The sequence below is a fragment of the Scardinius erythrophthalmus genome (genome assembly GCF_964197995.2).
Source record: "Scardinius erythrophthalmus genome assembly, chromosome: 4".
Taxonomy (NCBI): Eukaryota; Metazoa; Chordata; class Actinopteri; order Cypriniformes; family Leuciscidae; genus Scardinius; species Scardinius erythrophthalmus.
In genome coordinates, this window is record NC_138224.1 from 4,556,135 (window position 1) to 4,580,917 (window position 24,783).

Genomic DNA, 24,783 nt, shown 5'->3' on the forward strand with positions numbered 1-24,783 from the left:
TGTTCCTGGTGTAGCGGCACAATCCCTATGTGAGATTGTTTAGAGAATGAGTTTTCTCAAAGGCAGATTTCAATATCTAGAAACCAAGGTGGCTGATGGCTAATACAATAATAAAAATGTCCAGTATACACTACTGCTCAAAAGTTTGGGGCCAGTAAGACTTTCATTCAGAAAGGACAAGTTAAATTGACTAACTAAAATAAATGCTGTTCTTTTGAACTTTCTATTCATCAAATAATCATGAAAAAATGATCACGTTTTTTCACAGAACAACAGTTTAACATTGATAATAAAAATAATTATTGTTGACCACCAAATCATTATAAGAATGATTTCTGAATGATGGCACTGAAAAAGCTGCTGAAAGCTTCAGCTTTGCCATCACTTGAATAATTTTTTTTTTTAATTCTATTTAAAACAGACAACAGTTTGAACTGTAATAATATTTCACAATATTATGGTTTACCTGAATTTGATGGAGACTTTAAAAAAAATCTTACCAAATTTAACAGAATTAACAGTAGCGTAAATATAAACATGAATATGCACACAAATTAAATGGCAGCAAAAGGGACGGTTTATTTTTACTCAATAATACGAAAGGGAAGCAATTCTGTACATTGACAAAAGGGCACAAAGTCACGTCTTTTGGAAACATTATCAATCACCTTCCAAAACTCCTCAGCCAATTTAATAGAACGTACAACCTTTAATTCAGTGTGACATACCGTCCTGAATCTATCAAAATCTCTTCTGGAGACATTATAATTTGATACGCCGACTATGATGCTAACGATTTACATTATATCCATCTTTGAACCTTGTACAGGTGAGTCAATTACCGCATGCCTGAACGCGATGGCAAACGGCCGAGCTGCACTGATGCATGACATGCACCTGATAAACATTCAGACCACGGGCGGCTTTCTGAGAGAAAAAAAAAAAAACGTGTAGACGATTTTCAGTGAATAATCACACAATTCTGCATCACAAAACAGGTACAGATGTCTTAGTCTCCAGTTTAAGATTTTATTTTTAGAAAATTGTAATGTTGATGGTCCATTAACAAAACAACGCTTGGTACATAATGCAGATATATTAAAAAAAAGTGATTTGAGGACAAAGAAAAAAAACATAAAACCATCAAACTGTGCTGAATACAGTATGCTGGACAGAAAAAATGCTAAGCTCGATTCACATTCCTTTAAAAAAAAAAAAAATGTTTCATAAACATGGAACCTGCATTTCTGAATGTGGAAAAAAATATTTTTATAGACTATTACATTTTCGTCTGGTCCTCTGACATTGCAATTAGCTACAGATTTGCAATTAAATTTAGACACCGGTCTTTAAAACATATTTTCACTTTTATCTCAATCTTTTTTAATTAGTTTCTTTTTCTCTGAGAGTTTACATTAATGTATTTATGTCAATGTATATATTTTGTGTCAATGTATTTATGTGCATTTTCATTCAAATTAATTAGAAAATCTCAAGAAAATGACTTGAGTTTTAGTTTGCTTACTATTAAAATGCATTTGATCCATATAAAAAGCCTTTACAGTAACAACAAACTTCTCTAGTATCTTAAGTCAACTATACTTTTTTTCAGATTTTCAGTGTTAAAGAGCCAGTCCTAGTCAGTTTGGTCTTAAAGTGGGTCTCGTCAAAAGACACACTCCTTCTGGAGAGGTAAAGTCTGTAGAGGTAAAGTTGTTTGTTTTGAACCGGGTTCAGTTGAATGTTTCAGGTCACACCGTGTTTCTGAAGTGCAGTTTGGCAAGTATGTCGTAAGCAGTTTTGACAAGATGAGTCAGACGAATCACATACACACGACGTACCGAAGGCGTTACGCACTTTGAACAAAAAACAACCGTGTTAATGTTATGATGCTAACATAAGCTTACGTAATGCCGACAAATGCCAGCTTTGTACAATTCACAAGAAGGTCTCAGGCGATGCAATCTGAACTATATAAAACAATGTAACACTTTTCAATAATGTGTTCAGTTTTCACCTAGGTACTAAAGCAAAAAGATGCTTTTATAGAGTATCTTTAGCAGAGGCTTAATAAAAGAAAAACAAAGTCAAGTTTACACGTAATTCGCAAGATGCATGAAGTGAATTTCTGCATCTGCGTTCTACACTATGCGGTGTATCCAGTTCTTTTGTGTATCTTTAAAACACCAGCAAGCTAACTGCTAATGTTGTTTCAAGAACTTAGGGACATTTAATTAAATGAGCTACAGTAGACACAGTTTAAATAAAGACAGCCCTCTCTGTTTTTCAGAAACAGTTCAAAATAAGAATTCCACTTAACACCCACAAAGGCTTGACCTCTGACAGTGTGAAAGCAATGTTTCCACTAAAATTACAGTGATGTGCAGTGCGACCTCAAGTCATGTGACGTCTACTGTTTTAATTCCACCGTTTGCACGTTTTTAAAATGAATGAAAGTGTGAAATGTCTTTGGAAACAAAAGAAACAATGTTCAAAACCTCTGCAAAGAGAAGAAATGTAGTTAAAACAGTCAATAGAAGAAGCTCTGATACATTAAAGCATTGAATATAAAGCTATGAATATGCTTTTGTGCACTTTTAGTCTACAAGGATATGTGAAGTACATAATGTTTTTTCGTCCTTTTGTATGACCTTTATGGTCATTTTGAGCTCAGGAACAGACTTTTCACAAGTGTGAAAGAGACACACTAAGTCGCTCTCATCCACACACACACACACACACACACACACACACACACACACACACACACACACACACACACTCACTCTTGCTCAACATCTGTCCTGGCTGTCGCCTGTATGCATCTGGGCTTTTATGTTGGGAAACAGATTCCGCAGCACTCCATGCAGATCTCCAGGCAGTCCGAGGACTCACAGCACGCATCCATAATGCCACAGTCCATGTCACAGGGGCAGTTGCAGTCGTCTCCCAGGTCGTCTCCGCAGCAGCAACAGCAACAGGCTTCTGACGTGCAGGTGCCGCACGAGGCCTGAGCCACCACCATATTGCACAGAGTGACAAATTCACAAAACAGGCAGGCCAGGATGCAGTGGACACAGCAGTCTGCTCTCAGAGGATTGCAGCAGGCAGAACAAAACAAAACAAAAACATTGAATAAACATACAAAATGATTTTGAAGTATTGTCACTTTTCTTGTGTGATCATTTTTGCTATTTTGTCTGATGTTGCCAGTGGCTCAAATATTACGCACTTCACCTTTAAAATCAAATTTAGGCTTAAAAACTAAATTTAGCTTAGTATGAAATATATAAAAAATAATCGAAATAAACTTTCAAATATTTATAGTATTTTACAACATTTTATTTGTTTGTTTTGATCATACTGGCTGAGAAGACTAGCGTACGCTTGTCTATATGCGTCGTGTGTGTGTGTGTGTGTGTGTGTGTGTGTGGGAGGGTAAGACGGTGGTTCAGCAGCGGTGAGAGCAAAAGAGGAATCACAGAAATTCAAAAGGAACGAATTCCACTTTTGGGTTGATTAGTAGCTTTGTGAATAATGGGGTTATTATCATGCAAAAGCACAGGGTCGGTCACGTAAAGCTGATTAACAGCGTCCAACATTTTCACCAGCAAATTGCCGTGTTAATGCTGGCGTTTCTCTTATCTCTGATTAACATTTAACCTTCCTCTCGCAGGTGCGCCACATACAATGCCAAATTACAGTTGTTTAAGGTGACATGGATACACAGTTTTACAGTAGCATTGACAGCACAACAGGTAATGTATTCTCTCTCCCTCTCTCAAAAACTGCAAAATTATCAGTTTAAATCACCTCAAATAATGGAAAGAAAATAAGTTCATATTCATTTTTAAACAACACAATACTAATGTTTTAACTTAGGAAGAGTTCAGAAATCAATATTTGGTGGAATAACCCTGATTTTCAATCACAGCTTTCATGCGTCTTGGCATGCTCTCCACCAGTCTTTCACATTGATGTTGGGTGACTTGGGTGACTTAGCAACCCCTGATCATCACCAATCCTCCACCAATTTTCACAGTGGGTGCGAGACACTGTGGCTTGTAGGCCTCTCCAGGTCTCCGTCTAACCATTAGACGACCAGGTGTTGGACAAAGCTGAAAATGTATGATCTGGGGGTGCTTCAGCAAGGCTGCAATCGGGCAGATTTGTCTTTGTGAAGGACGCATGAATCAAGCCACGTACAAGGTTGTCCTGGAAGAACACTTGCTTCCTTCTGCTCTGACAATGTTCCCCAACTCTGAGGATTGTTTTTTCCAGCAGGACAATGCTCCATGCCACACAGTCAGGTCAATCAAGGTGTGGATGGAGGACCACCAGATCAGGACCCTGTCATGGCCAGCCCAATCTCCAGACATGAACCCCACTGAAAACCTCTGAAATCTGATCAAGAAGATGGATGGTCACAAGCCATCAAACAAAGCCGAGCTGCTTGAATTTTTGCACCAGGAGTGGCATACAGTCACCCAACATCAATGTGAAAGGGAGAGCATGAAAGCTGTGATTGAAAATCAGGGTTATTCCACCAAATATTGATTTCTGAACTAGGGCTGTAGTCAACCAAAGAAATGCTTAGTCGACCAAAGTCCTGTCCTGCACAACGATTAGTCGACAAAAAAAAAAACCAATTAAACTGAGGCAGGACATTTATTAAACAATTGTCATAGAGCATTTATAAAACAACAACGTTATTTTTTATATTTTTATTGACACCTGGGATCCCCCGCGAAATGGTTCTCAGGAACAAAATGTATTAGACTTTTTACCCGTTATTATCATCAATCCTAATTAATCTTGTTTTTAATTTAGGCTAACATAATTTCGTTTTTCTTTATTTAAATTTAGTTTTTTCTTTATTTAAATTTCGTTTTTCTTTAGGCCTATTTAAATTTCGTTTTTCTTTATTTAAATTTCGTTTTTCTTTATTTAAATCTACCCTTTACTGTGTCAGTAATTTGTTAGTCAGAAAAATATTAGACTACCTTAAAAGTATTGCTTAAGTTAACAGACTGTGTGCGTTTTATATCACTAGTGCAGTGTCCGTTCTCGGAGAATATAAGCCCTGCCCGCGTGAGGTGCGCCGCTTCCCGCTTGCGCTGTTCTGTAGTTTACTATTAATTCTGAACGTGTCGCGTCTCGCGTGTCTGTCTATATTGCACCAAATGCGACACTGCACTCCCTTGTGAAGTCGATTGGATGAACGGTTCTCGAAATAATCAAAATGCAAACGGACAGACAGACACATAGAGATTATACCTATATTCCTTACTGAGCGCGAAGCAGCAGTGCAGCCAGCCACAGGTGCGGTTCCCGAGTGTTCTACGTGGTGCGCTAAACTGTGGCGCTGTTACAAAATAGCCTAAATTAAAGCATTTAAAGTTGGGGATAAAACATAGGCTAATTATATTTAGAATACAGTAATATATAACTGCTTATAAAGGAATAAATATCAAGGAGTAAATCAATGAAAATTTCTTTATTGGTGAAAAAAAAAAAAAAAAATTATGCAACTGGTCGACCAAAGAGAATGTCAGTCGACCAAGACGGCATCGACCGATTAGTCGACTAAACGAGTACTCTCTACTCTCTACTCTTCTCTTCTCTACTCTCTATTGTGTTGTTTAAAAATGAATATGAACTAATTTTCTTTCCATTATTCGAGGTCAGACAACACTGCATCTTTTTTGTTATTTTGACCAGTTGTCGTTTTGTGCAAATAAACGCTCTAAATGACAATATTTTTATTTGGAATTTGGGAGAAATGTTGTCAGTAGTTCATAGAATAAAACCAAAATGTTCATTTTACCCAAACACATATCTATAAAAAGTAAAACCAGAGAAACTGATAATTTTGCAGTGGTTTCTTAAATTTTTCCAGAGCTGGCTGTATATATATATATATATATATTATTATATATGTATACATGTATTTTTTTTAAGATAATTTATTTTGAAACATATATCTCAAAATAAATGATATAAAAAAAATCAATTAATATTAGCATAACCAAACCAAAAGTAACCTGTTTGTGCATGGAAATATTACATCAACCAAAATTCTGGTACATAATTGACCTATCAAGAGCTGAATCCTCAAATCCTCAAAGTAGAGAGTTTGCAATATGATACATACAATACAACTCATATTTAATAAATGGTATACAACCAGACTGCAGTGTGCTAATTAGATACAAGGCATACAAAATCTATTACAGAAAAAAATAATGCAACTATAACAAACAACACCAACGTGAAAAGAGAACATCTTTCACTCAAACTAAGCTTCAATAATCGGCACGGCGCTCACACTGTGCTCCTGCATAAACAGTGCCGTAGAGAATAACAGTGAACCCCTACCAGCCGGACGTGCCGCTCGGACCTCTAATCAACTGTAGAACCCAAACCGCGGTGCATTGGAGAAATCACTGCAATGTGGTGTGTATATCGTTATCAGTTTAAAACGTGAATTTGCATGGCTTTCATCAGTCCGGGGTGAGCTGTCAGAGAGATTGCTGGGTTTGATTGGGGCTCTGGTGGTGGGGGGGGAGAGAGCAAGGACGAGGCCTGAAGACCACTGGATGTTCATGTTTGTTTGATCAAAGTGATTTTTTTGTAGGCGGTGGAGCTGACCAGCGGTGGTGCTGTGCAGCCTGGACAGTGTTTGAACATGAAACAAGTTTGCATGCAGGCCCACCAAAGGCTTAAAACATCAGCTTTCTGAAAGGTCAAACGGGCGTACTTTTAGATTTCGCCTGTGCCGACTACATCAGCTACATCAACTGTTTGCTTAATTCATCTGCTTAAAGTACTCATAAACAATACATGCTAATCAAAAACGCATACTTCCTACTTGATTACCAATTCATTTAATAATGATTTGATTTGGGGCATCCGATTAAACAAGTGTGAAAAATTACACATGTCCACACCGATTCTTTCGCTCTTTTTTTCTTGCCCTTTTTTTAACTAACAATTTCTTTCTAGAAACGGGTTTAAAAGCAACAGTACATAATGAATTCCCTTGGATGTATAATTTATCAGCAGCGATTAGTGTGAATCTTAAGGAATGAGAGTCTGTGTAATGTACACAGGAGACAGGCTGCCTTATCTCAGCCGCAAAACCGGCATCGCCCCAATGAGAGGGTTCATGTTTAATGTCATCCCGAGCGGAGTATGCCCAGATTCCGCGAGGCCAAAAACAGCCCCAGCGCCTTGGAGGAAATAGTTTGAGACATCTGGAAAACTCCAAAGGCTAACATCAAAAAGAAAGGCAGCGTGACATAAAACAAGTGAGCTGTGCAGGAACATTCAAATGAAGAAAGACTGACTGGTCCATGGGTTGTACATGGCGGCTTTAGAGACCAAATGAGAGGGAGATAAAATAACATAAAAAAAAGTTGGCATTGAGCAGTTAATTTGCAGTCAATAAGGAAGTGGGTGCTGTAAACTTTCTGAAAGAGAACTCTGGATACGCTGGGGAAGCTGCAAAGACGGGAAAAACAGGGCATTACGATGCACTGCTAATGACCGCGCTAGCTTTCTGCGTACATCCCGCAGCCTTAATTGAATTTGTCAGAGGGATTTTAGACTACTGCGTACTTGCAACACAACACAATCACAAACACGCCATCACTCAAGGTCCTAACCCACCCGCAACCGAACAAAAGATCTCTCAATTAGTTGATTTTCTGCTGGGGTTGCCGTTATCGCAGCTTGCGACGGCAGCCAAGAACACGAGGAATCGCAATCCCCTGAGCAGAGATCTTGTAAAGCTTTATTCTTCAGCTTCCCAGGCTGTTTAGAAGCTAATTTCACAGGCAAACAGATTATGGTAATCCGTGTAAACATTAAAACACAACAGCTTGCTGTTTTCCAGGGGGAAATTACTACTTGAGAGAGAACATATTGATTCAAAACACAGTTCTACAAATAACACACGCACGCACACAAGCTGTAATGAGACAGACTTATTGAACTGTTCATGCACCCCCCCCTCTCCAATTAAGATGTGAAAACTATGACGCCTTTTAAGATACACATTTCCGTTAAATCCGCAGGGAGATGATAGTGTTTGTTACATGCACCTCGTAAAAGGCTCCTACTCGCAAATCACCTGAGTGATAAATCTGATCTTAAACTTTCCAGTGTTGGAAAATGTTCACATTCTTTCCTGACTTTTCACACACAGTATCAAGTGTCTCTAATAAGTGCGGGCCTATGGTTACCTTTGTGCAAATAAATCTTAAAATCAATCTAACTAACAAACCAAGCAAAATTAATACAAGAATTTATACAAAAATTTATAACAAAACAAAAATTGTTATAAATTTATAACAAAATTAATAAAAAATGTAATATATATATATATATATATATTACATTTTTTATTAATTTTGTTATTACAAAGGTAACCATATATATATATGTATATATATATATATAATTAAATTTTTGTATTAATTTATCATTTATTGGTTAAAGATGTAATGCTCTACAAAGTACATCATTGGTGTTTGCTGTTGCTACAATTGTTGATTTAAGTAAGTGGGGACTTTCGTGTACTATAAAAATTGGAAACGGTTTTATGCATTTATAAATAATCATTTGAATACTACAGTCTTGCATGCAGGATTTATTTATTTGCTTGGTTTGTTAGTTAGTTTGATTTTAAGATTTGTTTGCAGTTTGCACAAAGGTAACCATAGCCCCCCCCCCCCCAAAAATTATATATATATATATTTTTTTTTTTTCTTCCTGAAGCTTTCATGAAAACACATTCCCAAATTCCCAAATTATCCCTTTTAATTTAGCTAAATGCCAGGGCATGTTGTATAAAACATACAAAGCATACAAACTGCTTTACAGAGAGTCTAAAGTTCTCAGCAGGTGCAAGACTTTGCTTGATTTAAAAGGGTCACGGTATCAGACAAGCATGATTGAACATCACGCAGTAAAGAAAACGCAATACATGAGCCAGGAAAGTGACGCTGGTACACAGAAGCAAGGCAGAGAGCCGGTCTTAATGAGAGGACACTGTGAGAGAGGCTAGCGATAGCCCCTGCTGAGGTGGGGTTGACACATGGCAGACCCCCGCTCTCCGCAGTCTTGTTAAAAGGTCACACCTTGGTGACCATTACTAATGCACCAGCGATCTCCTTCATTACTGCCCTCTCCTTACCATCACACCTGACAATGTGCAAGCTGCTTTTTTCAGATCGGCCTTCTGTTTTTCCTTCCCATTTGCGAGACAATACAACACCACAGAAATAAAGAGATCAATCTAGTTGGGCGTTATGAAAGATGAAATAAAGCAGTGCATTTACAGGACACAGAACAGAAAAGTCACAGATTAGTTGCGGTTAAGCGGAGGGAGGGGAAGACCAGAGATTCACAAGAACAGAGGAAATCTGCAAGCACATAGGAGTTTGTGTGCGAGTGTATATTTGCGTGTGTGATGTCATGTACCCTCTGGAGTAGAGCCGGGTTTATGGGAGCCCGTCGAGCTGCTTTTGCTCCTTCTGCTGCTGTTGCTGTTGACCGACAGGCTAGAGCGAAGCTTTCTCTGCACGCGGTGTGAGACAGGCGATGGGTGCTTCTTGGGCTCGGAGGTGTGGCAGGCGGAGGGCGGTTGTGTGACCCCGCGGGGTGAGCCATGGCCATTACTTAGCACTGTGTGCAGACCGTTCTGCTGCCTGCCAGCCTCTCCATCAATGGCATTCTGCAGGGATGTTGCTGGCTGGGGCAGAGGCTGAGGTTGAGCTACAGAGAGAGAGAGAGACAGAGAGAAAGATTTTTTTGTAATCATCTATTTTTGACTTCAAGTTTACTTCAACTCGAACGAAATTAATAACCTTTATAGCATTTTTTTATATAAAATGCAAAACAGGAATAGTTTTACTCTAGTACATTTTCAAGTAAGAAACAAACCAGGAAATGTGTGTTCAGCAAACATTCACCAAATTTTAAAAGTCAACAGTACGAGTGACTCATGTTGTTGCATCATGCCCTGTAAAATTTTAAATAAATATTCTGGCTCCTATTCCAATTCCAGTTAACGATTATGGCATCTTAATCATCCAATTATCAATATTTTTAAGTCATTTTAAGGAAGAAAGAATTTGGGAGAGGATTTGGGGGGGGGGGGGGCATGCAATTACCCGTTCACATTTAAGATGGCTCAGACTACTACTGGCATTTTAGGGCGATTTATCCTGATTTACCCCTCCTGGCAATCTGAGAAAAAAAAAATCTTCTCCAGGACCTTGGTTGGCTAAGACGTTTGGCCTTAATGTGAGGCGCTTCCAGATCAAATCTTAAACCTCCCGACCTGCTCACAGACACATCGGGGGCTGCCCTGATAATATCAAACATGTTTGATATTTAGGATTTTAAACCGGGATGATTATGACTACGATTGCATCAGTACTTTCACAATAGCCAATGAGAAACAAGTTTGCTAGGAGACGGAGGTGAATGCGAGAAAATTCGACTGTGAAACAAGCTGCTTTATGGCTCTGTTGGACAGCAGAGATGGCTTGTGGAAGAGTGGCAACAAAACGACTGCCGGTATAATGCGTCCTCTATGGACAAAGAGAATCGTGTCCGTTTTGAAAATACTGGGTAAGTGTAGAAAACTGCTAATGCTATAAGCTAACATGCTGACGGTGTTGCCAAATAAGAGTAAACATTATATCCCCTTGAGTCTGTGCGCGATGCAACCAGATTTCATAATCGGTAAGGATTTTAAAACTCCTGTAGTCTGAGCCCAGATTTAGTGCATCAAGGAACCGGTTTTGAATAAGAACCACTTCACAATTCTCAACCCTAACCCCCTGTGATCCATAACCTGAATACAGTCTACCTAAAACCTAGGCCCACGTGAGACAGAAACCCAGTACTTCCAGTCTTCATACAAGTAACAAACGTGAGGAGGTGGTCATAGCCTGAACCGAGAGGCTCTATATGATGCAACAGTAGTGATGGCAAAGTGAGCAAGTGACACTAGTGTGCATTCAGCTCTGCTGGGAGTCTTATTGTACTCTCTTTCAGGATACGCACCTCATGTTTATTGGGCTCCTTTGAATTATTCATCATTTTCCTGCATTTTTAGAAAAAAAAATTCTACCTTATTCTTGCTTTTTGCACAGATCTCAGCATTCTGTCTGGTGTGTTGTAAGGTAGAGAGCCTGAGTTTCCCAAAGAAATCTCAGTGAAATTAGTTCTCTTAATTACTTTGTTCTTTTGGTGGGAGGTCCACACTGACTGTGCTATTATTGTTAACAAGAGAAGAAATCCAGCCCACTTCTTTATAACATCATATCACCCTGGGAGGACACTGACGCGAATGTAAAATTACAATTAAAAACAGGCCATGGCCAATTGTCAAACACGTGTAAGGAGTCAACATTTTTGTTAATTGAAATGAAGCTGAAATAAAGTAAAATATAAATGTTACATGAAAAACATTTCTAGTTTTCATATAGGTTTAAGTACTAAAATTACAAAAACTAATATAAAAATAAATATATGCTAAACAAAAAGCGCATAAAATGACTAAAACCAACTAAAATTAAAATACAAACTGAAAGTATAAAATGTTGATGGAAGTAGTGAGTTCAAAACGAGTAGTTTTTGTAGCTCAGTTTCAATAATGTTCTGATGTTACTCCAGGAGTCACTACTCCATTAATTTACCATAAGATGCTTTAGATAAATGATTACTGAAAAAAAAGTATTCACCTTTTTACATTTTTTGGCACATCAACAGCCTTCAAGGTCACAAAATCCTCAATACAAAAGTTTCCATTGTCACTGCCTGCTTGGTAACTACCTTAAGCACAGGGAAAGTTGAGCTTTTAAAATGTATAAAAGCAACAGCAGTTAGAAGAAAGCAATCATTTATTAACTGATGTTTGTACATCAGGATAGCCCACCCGGAGCAGCCTGGTGTTAAGTGTCTTGCTCTAGGGCACAACGCTGATGGTTTATGGATCCCCCCCTTGAAGTGTTTTGAACCAGACCTGATCTTTAAACACAACACTACATTTGCCTTCTGCTTCGCCAGACAGCCTCAAAAGCGGCCCAGTCAAGGAACACGTTGCACATGCATCTTGCAATACATTGCTAGAACAACAGAACAGAGAATGTTGCGGGCATTTGGTGCACACTGATAGGATCGCATGGGCCCGACGAAAGCCCAAAGGCCAACGCAACCCAAAAGTAAAGTTACCCCTCCATAAAATATAAATGTTGCTTTCAACCCAAGGCATGATAGGTGATAAAAATTGAATAGCCGCACTAAGCGTAAAAACAAGTATTGTCTCGCAAACGGTGATTGTACACAAGCTGACAGGTCGCATTAAAACACCATGTTATGGTGAGGAATGGAAGGAGGGGGAAAAAGAAAACAGTTCAAATTGGTCTTCTAACCGCTCTGCTTCCAACATATCAACAACTGTTGAGAGTGTACATTTGTAGTTGAATAATACATGGTATTCCTCTACACACGCTGTCAAACACATCACAGGCAAACAGGGGGTGAGTGCTTCTTGACTGTCTAAGCAGCATCCCAATTTGGTCCCCTGGATCTGACAGCCTCAAATATCCTGGGAGCATTTTTAAAAGGCCAGTGTTTGATGGATTCATGAAGAACACACAAATATAATTGCCATTTGTCACCGCACGTTCGGCGCACACCCCACGCTGGGACGGCGGGCCGGGACGCCCAGGAGAGACGCCGTGCCACCGTGGAGTCGCTCTCTATGTAAAACTGTGGATAAACACCCCTTTGCCTCGGTGTCACAGAAAATAGCTCCGCTGGAAGAATTCGAAATTGTACCCCAAAGACATGGAAGCAGAGCATGGCGGACCTCCCAAGAACGAATATGTATGAACGTCAACGGCATGGAGCGGCATAAACAAGACGGCGAAAATTCGGTCAAGCAGGAGAGATGTCGGAAAGGAGGTGAGACGGGGCAGGATGTTCTCTCATTTGCGCTGATCTCTATGGAGACTGAAAGGTAAAGAGAGAGAAAGAAGAGAGAGAGAAAAGAGAGAGAAAAGAGAGAGAGAGAAAGAGAGAGAAAAAAGTAGGTCCCTGTATTTTTGCGGCTCGAGGCCTTTTAATATTTCATCCTGAGAGTGGAGCTGTTTGCTGTGCCCCATTAGGACGCCCATCAAACGGAACATACATTAATTCACTTGTCAACTCATGTCATCCAGCTAAACAGCCCCCATCCATTTCTTATCATCATCTGCTAATGGCTAACAATCATTACCTGTACAAAAGAGTTGGCCAGTGAAAATATGCAAAGTACTGTGATGGTGAAAAAACGCTATCTTAAGTTGAAATGGTCAAGTTAGTGGAAATTTCTCTTTAAACGGCTTGATCTTTTGTAGGTTTACTTGATGTAGGGGAAAAGTTAGATTACATAGATTACGTTTTATTACAAATGATAAAATCTGTGGACAGCTCATTTTGAACCTCATACCGAACCTACACAGTATGTATAATATATGTATAAAAAAATACAGTTTGTATAAATAAAGACGTCCATATATATAAGGACATCAATATATAAATAAAGGGCGTCTTTCAAAATGACATTGAGAATGATAAAAATTCAATTTTCAATTTACTTTTTAAAATTTTCAATAATATTACTATGAACCAAAGATAAAGCAAAAAACAACATTCTTTGAAAATCCATAAAAAAAGATTTAAAAATAATCCAGGCCAGGGTTGCTGCATTAGAATTTGTTTAGCTTTGTGTATATAATATGAATGCAACACAAATAGCTGTTTAATGCTCCATGGGCCAGTCTCTCTGATTGAAATGCTAATTTACAAATGTGCACTGACCTACCAGGAGAGTTCCCACCATCTCCCAAAACAGCCCGGGGTGGCATTTCTCCTAACAAACACCTATGGCAAGCTTACACCTTTCAATCCAAAGCAATATACTCTTTCAGTTGAAATGATGTCCCCGTATTTATAGAAACAAAACCATGGGAATTTGGTTGGAGGGGAGGAAGTAGAATGAATATTATTAAAAAAGGGCTGTGACAGAAAAAAAAAAAAAACCTTCAGCATTTTAAAAATCGTTTACTGCTTGACCTTCCGACTCTGTGGCAAGGTCTTGCTTCCCGAGAAGAGAAGTAAAGAATTAAAATTTTCACTTAGCTGATCTATTGCCTGAGCTGGATCCATTATGTACCTAAAATGAATCTGAACCTACCGAATAAAGTGTAAAACGAAAGGTGCAAATTGCACAAAGGTGTCTGGTACACCCAGAACTTTCTTGATATTGTCTTATGCACAACAGTTATCTATATTTTTTAGTGAGCTTATTTAAACTTTTGTCCAATTGTGTCTTTAATACATTTATTTGAGACTACGGTGTGTCTTGATCACAGTAATTGCCCTGTTCTTTGAAGCCGCCCCAAATGTCACATGCCAGAACTATTTTAACTCCATTACAGCACCTCCTCCGGTTTGATGGCACCCTACAATATCTAATTTCTGAGAGACACCGTAGCTCACATCTTATTTTATACTCATTTCTAGCAGAAGATGAATAGGTAGTCACTATTACTCAGCTTTTTTTGTGCTACAGCACACTTTTAATTCTTTCTGACAATCATTTAAATTTGGCTGTTCGAATGAAACCTGCCGTAGAGATGTGACACCTGAGAAGGCGTTTAATATTCCAGGGCTACCCTCTTTCGCAGTCATTCACTGTCTGTCCCGCTCTCACTCGGCTATTCTTTTACTCCATCTCTCTGTAACAATGACAAGCCGAGCCAGGCGTCTGGGATTTACTAATTTCAAATTTAGTAATTTGGCTGCTGATTGAGTGGAAAAAAATAACCCCTTCGGACCTTGTTCTGCTTAATTACATTTTATAAGGCAGCCGGCAACTCCAAAGACAAGGAGAGAGATTGTGAAGGCTTAAGCTTTTCATCTATTATACTCCTATTTCAAATCTGCATTTGCAGTATGTGGCATGCTAGCCATCAAAATCATTCAAACCCACCAGAAAACCTTATGATAGTGTGGAGCAGACACAATCCATCTGAAGTGGGGATATGCTAAACTACATATTTTTAAATTGATACAAATCGATTAACTAATCTTAAGGATGTTTCGCATTAGGTTGGTTTTGGATAACCCTGACTCTGATTAGACATTTCACCATACACTTCAAACGGATTTCCTACATTAGGCACATTTTGTGCTCAAACACAACATAAAAACACATCAAGATGCACTTTTTAAAAGTTTAAACATTATCAATTAGTCAACCACTGTGACCATCCCTAGAATCAAGATGTTTTTTGTTTCCATTTAGGTGCATGAATTTGGCAGACGCTTTTATCCAAAACAACTCATCTCTGAAAATAGGACACATGAAGTTGCCGTTGCTAGCACAGAGCTCTACTGATTGAGCTGGAGCTTGTGGTCGTCGCTGCTAAAGTAGGCCGAAACTGTAGTTTTTATACTTTCACCTTGTTTCGAAACCTGAAACAACATTCAAGCAATCCATATCTGCACCTCCTTCCCTTCCATCCGTTTCCATCACGGTGGAATGGAAGAATCCCATAAACGCAGAGGTTCTACACAAACGCGGTTATAAAACGCACATCTTGCACAGATTTAGCCGTTTTACAGAGCTACCACATTTTCTCGAAAGATCAATTATGACGTGACTCAGACCGAGCCTGAGGGAGCTGCCAGACTTCATACGTCGAGTGCTCCACCCTGCTTCCCGACAACTGCAAACAAAAAACCCCAGCAACACTGATGTGAGGAGTCTGGGGGTGTGTTTTCTGTTTCAGTTACATCGGTGACTCAATGATTCCACCAATCTCAACAAAAAAAACATCAGTAAAATAATCCTTGCATAAGGATCAAGAGGCAGCAGGCATCTCTTGGAGGACTTACAGAACGAGGTCTTACAGAGGGACTCCAGGGGCAACTAAAGCCAGCCAGGAGAGTTTATTAAAAATAAATATATCTATGGACAAGGTTCCTTTATTTGCTCCGTTTCAATCTCAGCATTAACTGCACTAATGTGACAGCTGTGGGTCACTGGACTCTGTCTTCGGGGTGCCAATCAAGACCTTAAGCCCGGGAATCAGGCTTAAGGACAGGGGTGCTCGTCTGTTTCTGAGAGGCTTTTTAAAGGGAGATGGCCATATCGATTTTAGCCGTGGCAGGGAGCACTGTCTGAATGGAGTCAGTCGGTGGCTCCCCGGTCACCCCCCAGTGATCAGAGGCCTGACGGAATGACCTAGCAGAGGTGCGGTGAACCTGCAAACATGCAGGGCAGGATGGGAGCACATCACGAGAGATCACTGTAATAGAAAAGGGGTTTAACCTTAATGTTGAAGCCAAAACCCTGTTAGAGGGCCAGTAATCCCTCCCGCTCAACTCTCATTTCAAGTGCTTTTCTGTCTGGGAAAGGCAGCGTTGTGTTGGGGTTGCTGCAGCGGGAGCGTTCACGCTCTCGAAGATGCAGCGCTGTGCCGTTAATCAAAGCGTGGGCCTCAAATCTACATCTTATTAACAGACAGACTCCACTTTCCAATCTATTATTCCTTGCATAGTTCAAACCCCAGCGCCGTTTCCCATAATGCCCACCCTGCGAAAGAAATAACACCGAGCTGATGGTCAATGAGTACAATCAGAAATGCTAATGGTCTGCTAAACCTATAGCTCACAGATGTGTAGATCACCTCTTATCTGAGGTAATTTAAATAAATTTTACACCCATAAATCTGCAGAGCCCTAAAAGGGATTCGGCACTTTGCGAGGACGCTAATTGAAATGCTGGGCATTTTTACATATGAAATATGTCTACACCAAGACAATGAGGAAATAATTAGCACAGAGGTAGAATCACAATGGCCATTTTAATCAACCCCTGCGCTAGCATTTCACCCTATTTATTCCAGTTTTGATTCCATGACCCACGGCTAAGTAATCACTTGAAAATTACTCCTGTGTTCTAATGGGCTCTTGCTTCGGAGGAACACGTGGTCTGAAAAATTAGCATCTTGAATCAATCAACTCTTTACGCCCAAAATGATTGAAATAAAGGCACTCTTCAAAAGTGAATGCAGGTGAAATGCATGTGTACTCTCTTAGAAGCAATGATTTGATTTTGAGGATTAACAGCAGAGCAAAATTATGAACGTCAACAATAAATACCTGATCCTAATGTAACCCTTGAGTTAAAGTGAGAGCACAAAAATTCCAGACATAACGCAGTGGCGTTGTCATCGTACAGAATGATATACATAAAAAATGACTGACGTTCAAGTGAATTTTTCAGTGATTAAACACCTCTTGATCATTACATCATTACCCTGAAATTCTTACAGGCCAGAACAAGTTTTTCTGTCGTTCAGCTGTGAGGCTCGCCACATCCCACACGAGACTGAATGTGTAATGCGTTTGTTCTTTCTGTCTCTACTGGACTGTCTTTTTGAAGCCTAATAGAGAAGTATGCGATTAAAAATGACACCGATAACTCAAGAAGAGTATATTCAACCATAGTCCATTTTTATCTGCCCATGTAAGTCAACGGACAGTGCTGAATAAGTGCGATTCATCTTTAGACAGTGAATTCTGCTAGCAAATTAAAATGGAAATATTATAATAATAATAAAAAAGATAAACTGTTGTAAAGTGGCCAGTCAAGTTGATTTCCTATCGATTTCCCGCTCTAGACTCTAAATATCACATCATATTTCCCAATCCAATTAGTGCACTGCCTTACAGCCCTGCTCTATCCATACTTGGCCAGACAGCCCCTTATACTGTACATGGTATAGTTGCATATTGTAGAGCCTTATGCAGATATCCAATCACTTATAATTATTTGAGATTTAAAACAAGTCAAACGTGGACCAAGCTACTCAGGTTTATTATGCTCACCGAGGCAGAGGCTGCATTTATTTGAACAAAAAGTACTGTTGTGAAATATTAATAGAGTTTAAAAGATTTCAGCCTTTCTCTGACGAGGTTCATGTTGTAAACACAGTGCAGCGCTTCCGGGTTCTACGTCAGAACGCTGGCTCAGTACTGGCCGGCTCCTGCGTAAGCACCACACACACACGTGTCATAGTGCTAACGTGAACAGCGTTGGAGACTGACAAGGAAGAGAAGAAATTGTTGAATAAAGTCGTTATTTTTGTGCACAAAAAGTATTCTCGTCGCTTCGTAACATTAAGGTTGAACAACTGTAGTCACATGGACTAACGAGGTCTTTACTACCTTTATGGGTGTCTTGAAAGCGGTTATGACGTTGCTCTCAGATTTCATCAAAAATTTCTTAATTTGTGTTCCGAAAATGAACGAAGGTCTTACGGGTTTGGAAAGACAAGAAGGTGAGTAAATAATGACAGAATTTTCATTTTTGGGTGAACTAACCCTTTAATTTGAAATAGAAATGTAACATTATAAATGTCTTAACTGTTACTTTTGATCAATTGAATGGGTTCTAGCTGAAAAAATGCATTAAATAAAAAGTCGATAGGGGAGAATTCTTTTGTGGCAAACTTGCATCTTCTGTGAGTTTCTTGCACGGTCCACCAGATTTCTACACAAAGAGACTGTGGGAAGTAGGTGTGTCAGGATTTTTTCCCCCTCCAAAAACAAGTGGTGAGAATTTTCCAAACACATCCTTTGTTTCAAATCTTTGTTTCCCTAATTATTTCCAACCGACCTAAGTAGTGATGAGTGAGATTTTCCATCACTCCTCATCCATTTGACATCATTTGCCTATAACAATGCCCTGACTTAGTTCCACAACTGAGCTGATCCACCATTGATTTCACATGCGGAGGAACAACCTCCAAGATGTTATCAAGCTCAACATTTTTAGGGTACACAAACCCACATGAGCAGAACAAGAAAGTCTCTATGATGCAACTCCATGCTTTACCAGGTAAGAGTGATACTATTTCAGTACATTCTAGTGCTCAGCCGTGATTTCCAGATCCAGGCCAACCAAGGCCAAACCTCAATGGGATATCCTTGCTCACTAAGCTTTCAAGACTTTGGCAGGAGAACAACTGAAAGTAACAACTTCACTGCAACAGAAATACACTGGTTCAAATCCAGTACATTTTCTTTTAATCTACACTTCACTAAAACTAATGCTTAAGACTCTGTGCTACTGCACCTATAGCATGCAATGAAACTAAAAAAGCAAAGCACGCCGCTTACATACTGCACATATAGATTGCGCATTATCATAATCTCAAATCAAAGCTACACCCAAAGGCAAAGAATATCAGCGCAGCAGTAAATAATAAAATCAATTATCATCACAGTAAACGTTTTAAAATCACATCAGTGTTTTCCAGATGGAAGCTTCAGTTTTCAGTAACGCAGAACTGTAGAAAATGCTGACAAAGGTTGATAATCCAAATGAGATTGGATCACAAACCCTTTGAAGTTTATGGTAAAGTATAGACTGGTAACAAATGAAATGCTTTATATGGAAACAGATCAGTTTCACATATAAAAAAGTTCAAGACTAGATATTTCAGATTGGATAAAACTGTTAAAGGGATACTTCACCTCTGGGAAGATGAATGTGTATTTAAAATAGGTCATTTAAGTAGAAGAAATGTGAAGAAATTTTTGAATTTGGAGCTTTCTAGACTGAGAAAAGCCAGAAAATGTATTTTTGGCTTATGTGGATGAAAGACAACAACTCCCAGAATGCACTTGCTTCGCTGCCTTAGGAGGCCACGCCTACCGGTAAGAGTGCGCACTAGTTGAAAACAACAAGGCTTAGCCTACGTGATGAGTTTGCCAGGGATCTCTAGAGATCGCCCAAAATGTCCGGGATTCGGCTTTTGCGTTCTACAGTTGCCATTCATTATGTTTAACGTTACTGTGGCGAGCAGGACGAGGCTGACGGCCGCGGGAGAACGGCGCGAGGCCGGTGGCGTCGTTACTGAGACGCACCGGGTCTCGCATCTCTCACGGAGGAGCGGGAATTTTCTTAGCAAAGGTAAAACGCACATCAACCGATCACTTGTTTAGCGTTCATGTAAACACTACATTCAGATTCACCAATCGGAATGAATTCAGTTAGATTGAAACAAAAGGTGAGCTGCATGTAAACAATAAATGGCGACCGCAGAACGCAAATGCTGAATCCCGTACATTTTGAACGATCTCGCCCGCCGGACAAGTCCGGGAAAAAGAGGATGGTTTTCCCTACTTACTCAGCTTTCTCCTACTACTCAGCTTTCTCCACAGAACAAGAGCCTGCTAGCTTAGCTTCCAAAGAAAGACGGCTGACTGTGTGTACATTCTGTGAGTGAGATCCCACCCTCTATGGGCGGGCTGAAAACATGCGGAACAGCGCCATCTACTGGCTGTAGTCTTTAGCCTCTGGCCAGAAAATCCTCCGATGACGCAAAATGACGATTTTTGCGTCATCGGAGGATTTTTTCCAGACAAAAAATACATAAATCTCTTGTCTCAGGGGGATATGAGGGGGGAAAGCACGGTAATTCGAAAATAATACAGGTTTTCTACTAATACAAAGCTTAATGCTAAATCCTGAAGTAACCCTTTAAGAGAACCGTTTTTTTTTTCTGTCGACATGGCATCTGCTACACTGCATTGGTTATAGAAAGTGAAAGCTATGAATCATACTCAGTCGAGCGAGCAACATTTACCAAAAATATGCAAAAACAACAGTTACTGGAGTCTAGCCAATGATGTCAAGCATGTTTGATTAACATGTGTTTGTAGACATGACTAACACATTTGCCAGCACTTACTTCTAACAAGACCATCATGGGTGTGGTTCTCCCCTGTTATGTGATCTCCTGGTATCGGAGTTTGGGATGTTTCCGTAGCATCTGAGGATTCATCAGAGCAGCTGTTGCATTTATCTGGACAAAAAAAAAATGAACAAAACAGTCATATTTTAAATCTCTGAGATTTGCGTTACTTCATAGCTGCCAGAAGCCAAGCATGCAAAAGGCCAATATTGACTCGCCTAAGCCTCAAGAATAGAAAGACGAGCTCTAATTTGCCAGATAAAAAAGATTCCTTTGGTGAACAGTTGCAAAACCGTGTGGGCGGATCAGGTAGGTCCAGGCCAGAACTCTGGATCTCATTTTCTCGATTCTGCTCCCGGGTACACAACACCTGCCAAGGTTTTTACAGCTATAAAGAGCGCATTCATCTAAATTGGAAAATGGATGTGGGCAAAACCTGCCTGATAGGCATACAAACAGATAGGCAACCTTTAAACGCTGCACTTAAAGCTCCCTATTCCATCGAGTAAACAAGACGGTATGGTTCTCCGATTCGTGCTATTTGTGGCGGCCCTCGATGTGGCCACACACGTACAGAGGCAGCAGGCAACTGCTCATTTATTTAGTATTGTCAAAGCAGTTCTGTTGCACAAACCTGTACTTTTCCATCACTCAAGTGCATTCTGGGGAAAAAGCATGTGACTCAGCAAACAGAAGCTTGTTTTCACTTTTGGCGAGCATAGAGTGTTTGGTTTGGTTCGGGTTTTTTTTCTTTTTCTACAGCCCTCGTTACAGCGTATTATGGGACAAGATCAATACAATACAGTAGCTCTAGATACAGAGATTGATATCACTTCATCTGGGCTTGAGGCTGATGAATGGAAACCCTTTATTCCAGCCATGACTCCTCAAATGCACATACAGTACCAGAAGCCTCGTGATGCATCGCTGTATTTAGTGATTACAGTTTGAAATAAATTGCTCTATTCTCTAAGCATACACAGTCCCCGAGGAGGGAAATCCAGTCTTAACGGAGAGACTTTGAAGGCCCTACAAAAATCCATTTGTCACCGGAGCCTGTGATTGCTTACTTTGTCCTACTTTGCCATTTTTTGACAGTGCTATAATGATGCTTGGTATAAATAGGATGGTTAACGGTTCAGTGCCTAAGAAAAAAAAAAGAAGAAGAGGGGGGCCAAGCTTATTTTACATGTGATAATCTCACAAGCAACTAGAAAGTTAATTAAAAACTATAATTGGCAGTGGTTCCTGCTAATAGTTACCAAGGCGCTCCTTCAATCTTTATTGGAAAATAATGAAAACATTATCATGCCTACTGGCGCAACATACATATGGGGAATCTGTTTGCTAGTTGCCATTTATGCCAGTCAGTTACTGGTGGGACACCAGGTAAAAATCAGGAGATAAATCAAATAAGTCAATATTATTAATGATTGTCAATAAGGTCATTCAGCAAATATTTTCAATTGCCTGAAATAATCACAGTGGATGTGGTCAAGAGATTTAACATGTTAAAAAATAATTAAAAAAAGAAAACTGCTCTAAAGATTTTAAATGCTATGCATTCAAAATCAGTGCCACATTTTTGCAGATGATCTGTCACAGTTTTAAGTCAAGTGCAACGACTAACTGTTTTCAAAGACCTAAAATGATCAAACTGAGTTATATTATTAATTGTTTAGAGGCACAGTCATGGAATCAATAGAAATAAAAACTTAATTGTGCAAAAACCATCCGACTACAAGCCAATACAAACATACAAATCACCATTTTATGCTACAAAATATGCATTAAACACTAATTAGTCAGTGCATCCATCCATGGTATACAACTGAATCTGAATCTCAGAAATAGTAAATCAATCTCTTACCTCTTTTTGACAGAAGTTGGTTTGTCTCCTGCTTGTTTGGCCCTTCAGGCCCCTCCGGAGGTAAAATAGTCTCCGAGGACATGAGCCAGATGTTTAGATACTAAACACACCCAAAAACAACACTGCCCCACGCAATTAGCCCTCAAACCTGTAAGATAACAACAAACTATTATTATATCAATCGCTGATTCACTGCGGCAAAGTAAACAGACGCGACCAATATATTTCCTATGGAGTGACGTCATCCAGCGAAAAGACGTTAAACTCGGTGGAAAGTTTTTCTTAGGTTTGTTCTTCTCTAACGAAACTCAAAATGTCGCAAACACTCTCCTACATATCTTATCAACTCGTTAAGTCAATATTATTTGTTTGCCAAGCATGTAACATATCATTTCAAAGTTGGTTGATTACCTTTCAAACATGTCAACAGAGAAACTCCTTTATTTGCATCCTTTCTTCCGGCAAAACCGGCGTGCCGTTAGGAAAAGTTTCCTTAATACCCTGCTTGGAATCAAAACTCCGTAAAAACTATCAGATACCTCCCCAAAATAGTCCAAAAAATCCCTGTCAAGCAGCTGCAGACGTTGGATAATGAGTTTGTGCGCGAGAGTCCCGCGCGCTCGAGCTCCTGCTCCTGGAGAAACTTTGAGCTGAAACATTTTCATCACATCCGGATTCCGATGATCACAACCAGCTGCATTCATACATTCAGATGTTCCAGCCGAGACTGTGTGAATTGTTCGTGAAGTGAGACTATTTATAAAAGAGTATGTCTGTCTGTCTCTCAGACTTGCAGGGGTGTTGTTTACCTAGAGATCTGAAGGAGCATGTCAGATTGACTTCTGTTGTTCCCAAAAATGTGCCTTTGAAAGCGTCAGTTGTTGATGAAGCCTAAATATTTATAACATTCAAACTTCTTGATTTCGTAATTTCTTTTTGTTTGCTATTAAAAATATTACCAGCATCGGCAATTGCCTGCTATCAAATAAATAAATAGGCATTCATAGCTTGCCTTGCATGCATAAATCGCTTCTTCTATTGTGAAGTTTTCTATTGGGTCTAATACTGAGCCATGTCTGACCCTTTTCAGTTGTGAAAAGGTTTCCTTATTTATGATAAATATATGGTAAATATTAACAGTTGGCTAGCCTGTTTTTAATAAATCTACACTCAAAGAAGTGTCTTTTTTTTAAATTATGCATTGCATTGCCTTGTGTTTTATGGTTAAGGAAAATGTCTGTAAACTTAAAGGGATAGTTCACCCAAAAATAAAAAATAGAATTCTCACCCTCATGTCATTCCAAACCCATAAGACTTTCGTTCATCTTCGGAACACAAATAAAGATCTTTTTTGATGAAATCTGAGAGCTTTCTGTCCCTCCATTGACAGCTACGCAACTACCACTTTGACTCTTCAAAACGTTCATAAAGAGATTGTAAAACGAATCCACATGAATTTAGCACAAATTTTCTGAAGAGACACGATGATCAGGGTTTTATTCACATATAAACATTCATCAACTCACACATCAGTTAAACGGAAGCTCAAGCATGTTCGCTTTAAGTGCGAAAACCAATGAGGTTCATTCTCGTGTTACACAGAACGTTTACGCTTCCGCAAGAAACAATGAGGTTCATTCCCATGATGAGCTTCAGAAAGAGGTTTGCTCTCGTGCGTCAAGCAGGTTCGGTTGAATTTCTGTTGTTCTCTGATGTTTATATGTGGATAAAAGCCTAAATTCAACATAAAGAAGTGATCGCGTCTCTTCAGAAAATTTTTACTAAACCGCCCAATTCATATGGATTAGGTATACTTTCTGTTGCGATTGCATCAATGCTTACTCAGTGTCTTTAAAAGCTTTACATTTTCAGCTGTCTGAAATCTGCACGCATACATACACAAAGAGCCCTCAACTGATTCAGTCCATTCTCGTGGTGGCCTTGCTGGTGCTTTAAGCCTATGAGCATGGAAGTGATTGATGTGAAATATGCCCTCCTCATTGACTGGGTGAACTCCATTTTCTGCTCCTAATACAGAAATCACTCCAGGTCTGTGGCATAATGATTTACGATGAATCT

The 24,783-nt window shown here is 39.4% G+C and overlaps 1 protein-coding gene across 1 annotated transcript; it reads right to left on the reverse strand.

Moving 5' to 3' along the window:
- Positions 1–559: 559 nt before the first annotated feature.
- On the reverse strand, positions 560–23,437 carry mdfic (MyoD family inhibitor domain containing). The gene is made up of 5 exons (XM_081363312.1): positions 23,116–23,437; positions 22,705–22,852; positions 20,832–20,945; positions 9,487–9,780; positions 560–3,084 (listed from the first exon to the last, which is right to left on the reverse strand). Exons 2-5 carry the CDS (start codon positions 22,784–22,786, stop codon positions 2,834–2,836), a joined length of 741 nt encoding a protein of 246 aa, XP_081219438.1. The 5' UTR covers positions 22,787–22,852; positions 23,116–23,437; the 3' UTR covers positions 560–2,833.
- Between the last annotated feature and the right edge of the window lie 1,346 nt (positions 23,438–24,783).

Bases quoted from the DNA above. Each gene is read 5' to 3' on its own strand.
- mdfic (XM_081363312.1), bottom strand. From the start codon at position 22,786: ATGTCCTCGGAGACTATTTTACCTCCGGAGGGGCCTGAAGGGCCAAAC. The intron at 20,946-22,704 runs GTAAGAGATTGA...TTTTTTGTCCAG, and splicing joins CCAACTTCTGTCAAAAAGAG to ATAAATGCAACAGCTGCTCT. The intron at 3,085-9,486 runs GTACATGACATC...CTCTGAGAGCAG, and splicing joins ACCCGGCTCTACTCCAGAGG to ACTGCTGTGTCCACTGCATC.